General features: G+C 44.3%; 1 protein-coding gene across 1 annotated transcript in view; it reads right to left on the reverse strand.

The window, feature by feature from the left end:
* Window positions 1–889: 889 nt before the first annotated feature.
* LOC105536812 (coiled-coil domain-containing protein 107-like) overlaps window positions 890–10,470 on the reverse strand; it is a 15,875-nt gene continuing 6,294 nt past the window's right edge. Inside the window, 2 exon segments of the mRNA XM_011976294.1 lie at window positions 890–1,079; window positions 1,547–1,800. Coding sequence (XP_011831684.1) covers window positions 890–1,079; window positions 1,547–1,800 — 444 coding nt within the window.

Here is a 10,470-nt window from a genome sequence, read left to right on the forward strand (position 1 = left end):
TGGGAAACAAAAAAAAAATTGTGTTTTAAAAAATAAAAATTGTGGCCAGGTGCGGTGGCTCACGCCTGTAATCCCAGCACTTTGGGAGGCCAAGGTGGGCAGATCACAAGGTCAGGAGATCGAGACCATCCTGGCTAACACGGTAAACCCTGTCTCTACTAAAAACACAAAAAATTAGCTGGGTGTGGTAGCTGGCGCCTGTAGTCCCAGCTACTTGGGAGGCACAGGCAGAAGAATGGCATGAACCCGGGAGGCAGAGCTTGCAGTGAGCAGAGATCGCGCCACTGCACTCCAGCGTGGGCGACAGAGCGAGACTCCGTCCCAAAATAAATAAACAAATAAATAAATAAACAAATAAAAATAAAAATTGCAGTGGTCTAGTTCCAAACTCGTAATATCTCTGAGGTATGCCTGTACTATGCAGACATCAAAATAGAATGAGATATACTCTTGCTACTGGCATAAAATATGTCTAAAATACATTGTTAGTGGAAAGAGGTAATGGTGTAGAACGTTGTGTACAGAATGTTACTATTTGTGGGTGGGAAATAGGAGATAAACACTACCTATACAAGTCAATGAGCTTATGAATATAACATGTAGATATGCATAGACAGTAAAAGGATATCAAAAAACTGCAAATTGTTGCATCTGGAAAAGAAAAGTAGGATGTCTTCATCCTTTTCGCTACATTTGCTCTCCTAATGTTTGAATTTACCTCTGCCATTTGCATGTACAACGTATCTGTATATGTAAAAGGAAAATCAAACAGCCTACCTCACTGTAGCCCTTTCTGAGCCTGCTAAGGAATGGTCCCTGGTAATACAAAGTTTAAAGAACGAAGCTGTGAATTTCAATTTACAGTTGAAATTCACCACTGTAAACTACTCTAGCGATGCGGCATAGACTTGACCTCCAAACCCCAAGCCTGCAGCCCGAGGCAGACAGGCCGAGAGTGGAGCAGCCGTCCCTCCTTCCCGGCCCTGCCCTCCTTCTGCACATCCAGCCGCCTCCGCGACGGAGAGCTCGTGGCATATAACAAGCGCTCATTATTTGAAGCCTGTTCATTCTGCTGCTTCCTCGGTGGTTAAGGAGGCTTTTGGAAGTTCAAGTCCGTCTCAGCTAAGAACCAGGAGACACAACTTTAGTGCCTCTCGGCCCGCTGGGTCTCAGCGGCACAGCGTCCCCTGCCGGCCACTGTGGCGGCTGCTGGAATCAGCCTCAGCGCTTAAGCGGCCGCGCCGGAGGAGTTGCCCCAGCTCGGCGTCCTCCCTCCAGGCAGCTCTTTCCAACGCGGTGAGGGCAAGTCTGGGCATTATCTCCATAAAGGAAGCGGGGTGGCTCGGTGGAATGGCTTCAGATCCCCTTCCCAGGAGCCTGTGACCCGCCATTGGAAGACGAGTGGACCTCATTCTATTTCAATGTCTGCATAGTACAAACATTCGCTGTGGGCAAATCGTACCCGTGAGCCCAGAGAGCATCATCCCGGGAAAGCTTTCCAGAAGCACATGCTTCCTTGCACTACCACACACCCGCACCCCCGCACCCCCGCACGCGCTCACTCCTCCAGCGTTCCTCCCCTCCCTCACTCCCGCCCTGGAAGAAGCGGCGAGCTGAGGAGAGAGGTGGAACCAGCAGTGAAAGGCGCCGAAAGGAGCCCGCGCAAGCCCGGCCTGGGACATCGCAGCCGCTCCTGCCCTCTGCTGGCTGGAAGGCGCACTTACACATTGCGATCATCGCGGATCGCCGAAGGCCGCTGGTGCAACTCTGCCGCCAAGAACGCTCAGCGGCCACCAGCAACTTGTCACAGGAGGAGTGGGGGTGTCTGCACACCTTAGTGAACCTACCAGCCTAGGACTCGTGAGTGGAGACTCGGCCACACCAGCAGCTGGTAAAGGCTGTCCTAGGGCCCAAATCCGTCAGTGACTCTGACATCTCAGGGACAGTGTGTGGTGGCTATAGTGCTTTGCGAAGTTGCTGCCAGAAGTTATGCAGAAATGTCTTAGGGTGTTCAGATCCCTCTTAACTAAGGGGTTTTAGTGCTGTGAGTATTCCCACAAATGGGTCCCTATAGTACAATTATTTCGCAGCATTCATAGGGCCCACTGGGGCTCTTGATTTGAAGAGCCTTATTCAGGAAACATTTCTTGAGTACCTATGTGCCAGGTACAGTTAGAGGTACGTGGGAGTCATCAGAGAACGCAGGACATACATACAAAAAAAATGTCTGCTTTCACGGAGGTCACATTCTAGTGACCTAGACACACAATGTATACTCACAGACAATAAACATTTGTAAATTAGACCGTTAAGGTGATAAGTTCTATGGAAAAAATGAAGCAGGAAGTAGAATGGGGGAAGAAATGGGTAGCTTTTTTTTTTTTCTTTGAGACAGAGTCTGGCTCTGTCACCCGGGCTGGAGTGCAGTGGCGTGATCTCGGCTCACTGCAGCCTCCGCCTCGCGGGTTCAAGCGATTGTTGTGCCTCAGCCTCCCGAGTAGCTAGGGTTACAGGTGCATACCACCACACCCAGATAATGTGGGACATGTTAAGTCTGAAGGGTCTATTAGACCTCCAAGTGAAGATATCAAATAGACAGTCCGATGTACTACTCCAAAGAGAGAGAGCTGGGCAGTAAGTATGTATTTGGGAGTTGTTAGAGAATCAACAGCATTTAAAACCTTGAGACTGGATAAGATCACCAAGGGATTGTGTGCAGACAGAGAAGAAGACCCATGACTGACTCCTGGGGACCTCCAACATCAAGTTACCAGAGACAAGAGGAAAAATGTGTGAGGAGCCTGAGAATGAAAGGCCTGGATGGTAAGGGAAGAGCCAGGAGACAGGGGTATCCGAGAGACCATCATGCAGCCTTGACATGACTGCCTGCGTTGAGGGACCAGGACTGATCTCACAACGCTTTTCATCCCTATTTCGGTCACAAGAAGCCCCATTCCCAGGTCATCCTCATCAAAAGGAGGGAATGATCCACTGTGCCTAATACTGCTGAGTGTGGAAAATTAACCTGTTGGGGTGGGAGGTCTTACTTCCAATGCAAGGAGTGCCCCCATAACCTTCACAACTCCTACTGATGGAGCTGAGGAGGCTGAGGAGTCCATTGAGATTTTCTTTTCTTTCTTTTTTTTTTTTTTCGAGATGGAGTCTCGCTTTGTCACCCAGGCTGGAGTGCAATGGTGTAATCTTAGCTCACTGCAACCTCCACCTCCTTTGTTCAAGTGATTCTCCTGCCTCAGTCTCCCCAGTAGCTGGGATTACAGGTGTGTGCCACCACATCCAGCTAATTTTTGTATTTTTAGTAGAGATGGGGTTTCACCAGGTTGGCCAGGTTGGTCTCAAACTCCTGACCTTCGGTGATCCACCCCCCTCGGCCTCCCAAAGTGCTGGGATTACAGGAGTGAGCCACAGCACCCAGCGTTTTCTCTTCTCTACAAGGGAAACATGAAAATCCTTCATGATACACAAACATAAGCCCGATGATGGGTCACCTTAGATCGTAAGCACAGAGGAAAGCCTGTATCAGCTCTAGAAAACTATGGAGAGTATTACCTACTGCACAGTGTTGTTGTGAGGCTTAATCCCAATTACCTTATATGAAATAGGTGTGCCAAAGAGGAAGTGGCTTCCTTATTTCCAACACTCCTTGCAAAACCATGAGGGATAAACATTTTGAATGATGCTGAGATATTTTAGGCCTTAAAGCACTCATCCAAGTTCCTCTTAGGTTTAATGACTTTTAGTCTCTTGTTTTCCTATTAGATGAGGTAGGTGAAGCTGATAGAGACAGCTAAGGATGGAAATGACTACATTAATGTTTGCTGATTGATATCCCCCAGTGTACTAACCTCAAACCTAAATAGTCTCAGAGGTGTAAGATCATCTTATTGTCTCCTGTGCTGACATTTTCTCTTGCTCTGTTGAAGAAAGGAAAAGAAATAGGGATTTCTGTGTTGACTGCAATGTAATAGTTAAATGTTTTTCTTGATTGTCTTAAGGTAGCAACAACAACAATAATAACATACATACATACATGTATATATAGGACAATAATTTATTTTAGTGATTTTTTTCTGGATTTAGGCATAGTATTTTAAGAAAAACAGATTTACATAGTAAAAAATTTCAGAAATGTAGATTACATTTTATGTAGATATTCCTCTATACACACACACACACACACACACACACACACACACACTCCTCATCAGGGCTTCAAAGAACTACAAGAGTCTGAGCTAGAAGGAATTTGTGAGGTCCTTTATTCCAAGCTACATTTCATAGCTGAGGACCAGAATGTAGTCCTCATAGAAAATTCGTGCTAGAACTGGGAATTAAACATATCATTCCTTAATATTGGGATTCCCTTAGTGCTATGTGGCAGTTAAAAAAATGAGGTGGGTCTGTGTGTAAGTTGTGGAGCTCTCCAGGAGAATGTGCAGGGTGGAGGCACTAGCGCTGGCTGCGTCAGAGGAAGGAGGATGTGACAGAGTGAGTTCCTCAGGCGAGTACTTGGAGGAGTGAGGAGAGATGGGGAGAATGTGAAGTCCTGAGGATTTGGGGTCTGGGATCAGGGGGGAGCTTCCTTTCATCTGAAGGATGTAGGTGCTCTACTCTCCATCTTTTCACTCCCTCCTCTAGAAAAAATAACACAGCTCATACGTGGACCCTCTTTCTAATCATATCCTGGACAAGATTATTTTCTTCTAAGGTCCAGCACTTAGAAAATCTTCCCAGGCTGGGCATGGTGGCTCATGCCTATAATCCCAGCACTTTGGGAGGCTGAGGCGGGCGGATCACTTGAGGTCAGGAGTTGGAGATCAACCTGGCCAACATGGTGAAACCCCATCTCTACTAAAAGTACAAAAATTAGCCAGGCATGGTGGCACATACCTGTAATCCCAGATACTTGGGAGGCTGAGGCAGGAGAATCACTTGAACCCAAGAGGCGGGGGTTGCAGTGAGCCAAGATCACCCCATTGCACTCCAGCCTGGGAGACAGAGCGAGACTCCATCTCAAAAAAAAAAAAAAAAAGAAAAGAAAGAAAGAAAAAGAAAAAAAAAGAAAAGAGAAAACAAGGGCTGAGTCTGAGGTCACGAGGTTAGTGAATAGCAGAGCTGTAAGTCAGACTCTGATACTTTTTTTTTTTTTTTTTTTTGAAACAAGGTCGTGCTGTGTCACCCAGGCTGGTCTGCAGTAGTGGGATCATAGCTCACTGCAGCCTCAACCTCCCAGGCTCAAACAATTCTTCATTTAACCACAGATTTGATGTATTGATTATTCATTCACATTAAAATAAACATATAACAATGAACACTTTAAATGTGTATCTGTGTACCCTAACATCGTCATCTCACTTACCATCAGCTGTACACATTTCATTTTTTCATATACAGCTTTATCTTGAACTTTAACTTAAAATATTCTACCTGGAAAAATGCTTTCACAGTAAAAGACCCAAGGACAATATAAAAAAATGAATCCCAAGGCCAAAGATTTGGTCATATTTATCCAATTCTGTTCAAAAGAGAGGCTGAACAGGCAGGCTCTATATACTCATCATTGTGAAAATGATAAAATTGTTTACTAGAAGAGTTCCTCATATTTTTCATGGAGTTAACAAAAAAGTAATTCTTGTTTTTTCTCTTTGCTCTGATTCCTTGAATAAAGTAGTACGTTAAAATGTGATTTTCAGCAGGGCATGGTGGCTCATGCCTGTAATCCTAGCACCTTGGGAGGCTGAGGGGGGAGGATCACCTGAGGTCAGGAGTTTGAGACCAGCCTGGCCAACATAGTAAAACCCCGTCTCTACTAAAAATACAAAAACTAGCCGGGCGTGGTGGCGGGTGCCTGTAGTCCCAGCTACCTGGAAGGCTGAGGTTGCAGTGAGCCGATATCATGCCACTGCACTCCAGCCTGGGTGACAGAGCAAGACTCTGTCAAAAAACAAACAAACAAACAAACAAAAAACAGAAGGTGATTCTCTGGGAGTCTCTCTGGGCCCACTCTGGTTCAGGAGGCTGCCCAGTTCAAAAACAAACAAAAAAAGGTGATTTTCTCTGTCTCAGATTTAGCAAGTGTTCCCAACAAATAGGGGCCAATGGCCAGGTGCGGTGGCTCACGCCTGTAATCCCAGCACTTTGGGAGGCCGAGGCAGATGGATTATGAGGTCAAGAGATCAAGACCATCTTGGCCAACAGGGTGAAACCTCATCTCTACTAAAAATACAAAATTTAACTGGGCGTGGTGGTGCGTGCCTATAGTCTCAGCTACTCAGGAGGCTGAGGCAGGAGAACTGCTTGATCCTGGGAGGTGGAGGTTGCAGTAAGCCAAGATGGTGCCACTGCACTTCAGCCTGGCAACAGAGCAAGACTCCATCTCAAAATAAATAAATAAATAAATAAATAAATAAATAAATAAATAAATAAATAAGGGCCAAGGACTAACCTACCTCAAGTCAACCAAAGCAGGACTTGGTGAAAAGGAAGGAGATGAAACCTGTTTTGTGACCTTTGCTTGCTAGCCACCCCCAGTCTATTAAAAGAGCTTCCAAAGACAGAGGTATGATTTTCCTCAATTTACATGATAGTTACATTCCCAGCAAACTCTGCATTTTAAAACCATGCAAAATAAAAGGAGTTAGGGTAGAAGCTCAGATAATTCTAAGCTCTTTTCTTACCTACATAAGCAGCCAAGAAAACAGTGATAAATTGTGTAGGCCATGCACAAATTATTTTACTCTGAACACACTTGTTCCCTATCCATTAAATACTAGCACTGATTTCCTCCCCACTTATTATAGTTACCAAAAATATCTCTAGAAATTTCAAAACCACAAAATCACTAAAAAAAAAAAAACTGGTCTAGAAGAAAGATGAAAATCTGTGTAAAATTACATTTCCATTACTGTGTCATTATGTGATCAAATAGGAATAGCTCAACTTGTATGTTAGCGATATCCTCACATCCTAGCGGTATATATTTGATATCCTAAGTTTTTTTTTTTTTTTTTTTAAGAGATCGGGTTTGGCTATGTTGCCCAGGCTGGTCTCCTGGCCCCAAGCCACCCCAACCCTGCCCCACCTTGGCCTCCCAAAGTGCTGTGATTACTTGAGCCACTGCGCCTGGCCAGTCTTCATTTACTTTTAAGGGATTCTAACAATGTTCAACTATTTATTTATACAACATACATATTCCAAGTTTAACAATATGCTTTCCAATAGGCTTTCCTCTAGGTACTGGGGATACAAATCTGAATAGGGACAATTTGTGCCCTCGAGCCCTCTAATTAGAGGACTGGAAGCTTACAGGCAAATATGATACACAGAGATAAGTGAGCATTCATAGATTTTTTGAAACCTAAATGGCATAACACACACAAAATGTTCCTGTAACACAGTGAAGTGAGTTCCTTCCCATTGCCTTTTGAATTACATAAAACTGGCAAGAGACATCCCCAGGACGTCTCTAACAAGGCCTCCTCTGCAACAGCCTTCCTCAATGAGGCCCAGCCACTGACCCATCCCACCTGCCCTGTGCTCAGGGCAGGGGTGACCTGCTCAGTAAGTGATAACCTCAAATACCTTGCTGCCATATTTCCTCAGAAGCAACTAAGATGAGGAGGAAAGGACAGCTTTGTGGCCCAGATAGAATCAGACTATCTGTGTTCTTTGGTAGAAGGCGGTGTTGAAGACATTAATGCCTTGTTTCCAAAAGAGAGTCCATGTCAGCATTGCTTGAGAGTTGAATTGACACTAGATTGAGGTAGAGCTTCATTTGGCAGGAGAGGAGTCAGGTTATTTGCCTGTTAGTGGGCAACGGAAAGACAACTAACACTGATTGGATGGAGAAAGCGGGGAGAACCAGGACTCTCCTTTCCCCTCTGCCCATTATCCTGATCCTGCTGTCCCAAAGGAATGTCTGATAAGTCATCTTCACGGCAGCCAGACTCAGGGCAGTGAGAGTCCATGAGGGATTCCAAGCTCCTTGTCTTTGAAGGGAGTGCGGGTAATCAAAGGAGAGTAAAAGTCCTTTCTGGAACATGTTCTTTCTTGTCAATAACCAAATAGAGGACTCTTCACTCTTGATCACCCCTGGCCCAGCTGTTGCTACCCTGAAAAGACGTAGGCGCATCCAGAAGAGGTCTTTTAATAAACACGGTTTAAATAAATCTCTGATGTTGTAATAAGCAGCCTGATGCAGAAATCCCCAGTTCTGATTTGTGGTGCTTACTACAATATTATAAAAAGTCTTGGCTTTGGAAAGGTGATGTGATCCCATTAAGACGTCATGAACTAAGGAATTCTTTCCCCCATCTCTTCAGACATCCAGTTCTACAATTTTGCCTTGTTTTTTGTCTGATGTCCCTCACATCCAACCTGGCCCCCCACAATGTACTTCTTTCCACTCAGATCACACCAATTGGCCACTGAACTCTATATCTAACTATTCACACGGAGATACAATCAAAAGTTAACTTTTGCATGCTTGATTTTACAATGTCAAGAGGAATTCTCAACCTAGTGATGGCTTGAGTACCTGAAATATTTTTGGAAAAGTGGGAGGGAACTTACAAATTCTTCCTTGTCCGCCATATCCATTCACTCACTTAAATTGTTTATAAGACAATAAAACATATAAAAGCAACATTTTCACCAGGCCAATCACCTCTCTCCAGCCTCATAATGATTAGCTTACATTCCTGTATCCAGATTTCCCTATAATTAATAATGTTGCATTTTTACATTCACCTCTTGATTTTACTCAGCTCCATCCTGGAACATTAAATTTGTCTTGGCTTAGCTATGCTAGTTTGCACTTGGCCCTTCCTGATTGTCAGGGTCCAGGCTTGTAAATTATGTCCAAGTTCCTCTATTGCTGTTCCTGGGCCTGGGTGGCATGCAAGGTCCTGATATCCGCATCAGCCTCAGCTCATGCTGCTCCACATTGCCTGACTCTTTATCTTCAGATCCATCCCTTGCTGTTAACTTTTCTATTTAATTCCTGAAACATCACCAAATAGGCCAAGATATGCTTTCATTTGGTGCCTTCAGGGAAGATATGCAAAAGGCCCATACAATAAGGAAGGTCTAGGATCACCTTGCTGAACCCAAGAGACTAGGGAGAGGTCAGTACACCACGTGTCTTTTTTTTTTTTTTTTTTTTTGTAAAACATGGGGTCTCATTATGTTGCCCAGCTTGAACTCAAACTCCTGAGCTCAACTGATCTTCCCATGTCAGCCTCTTGCTAGCTGGGACTAAAGGTGTGCACCACCATGCCTAGCTCCCAAATGTCTTTTGAGCTAAGGTTAGTTAGCTCCCTCCGTTCATTGCAATTACATTAACCTGTACCATGTTTTATGAAAATCCTTCATATGGTACCCGCAAGTAGTATGTATTTGTCATTCCCATAGATAGCCACTGCATTAGGGAAAGTTGTGTGAAAGAAGGTATTGACAGTTGGTACCTGCAGGTTAAGGGCAGATATTACAAGGGTACTTCACAACTGAAGAAATTTCAAGTGGTAGACAGCAAGGTGGCTTTGAGCAACCCTGTGGCCAATGTCCTCAACAGTTGTTTTTACCATAATGCAGAAGATCTTTCCCTGGGACTATATCTTACCATGTCCCTTGATTACAAATAATGGTGTAATGACATTATCTAATAATTTAGTGGCTGCTGTGACACTGATTTGGTGCTTAAGCTAATGAAATAATAGAACAAGCTCACATTTAGCAGCTTTTTGATATTAAAGACAAACTCACGCTGAAAACCCAGGATACTCTGCTTAACATGTGTTTATAATGATTCCTAATTTAAACAAACAGGTCCTTAGCCCAAGATCTTTCCTATCATTTGGATTTAATTTTGAGGCAGTGGAGGGCAGTTAAATATATGCAGAGGGACCTATAAAAGAAATGGCAAAGTGGCTCACACCTGTAATCCCAACAGTTTGGGAGGCCACGGTGGGAGGATCACTTGAGCCCAGAAGTTCAAGATGAGCCTGGGAAACATAGCAAGACCCTGTCTCTACAAAAATAAAAAATTTTAATTAGCCATGCATGGTGGCATGCACCTATAGTCCCAGCTACTCAGGAGGCTGAGAGGAGAGGATTGCTTGAACCCGGGAGGTCAAAGCTACAGTGAACCATAATCATGCCACTGCACTCCAGCCTGGGTGACACAGCAAGACCTTGTCTCAAAAAAAATAAAAAATAAAATTAAAATTAAAAAAAAAGAAAGGAACAATTAAAAAATCTGTTTGGAGGTGTGCTTTGAACACAATTTAAAGAAGAATGGTCAAGGATTGGAGACAGTATTATCTGAGTCATTTCTCAGGATGCTATGATAACAATCTGATGCGTTTGGCCGGGTGCAGTGGCTCACGCCTGTAATACCAGCACTTTGGGAGGCTGAGGTCAGGAGATCGAGACCATCCTGGCTAACACGGTGAA

Source organism: Mandrillus leucophaeus, unplaced genomic scaffold, assembly GCF_000951045.1.
Source record: "Mandrillus leucophaeus isolate KB7577 unplaced genomic scaffold, Mleu.le_1.0 Scaffold163, whole genome shotgun sequence".
NCBI classification, from domain to species: Eukaryota; Metazoa; Chordata; class Mammalia; order Primates; family Cercopithecidae; genus Mandrillus; species Mandrillus leucophaeus.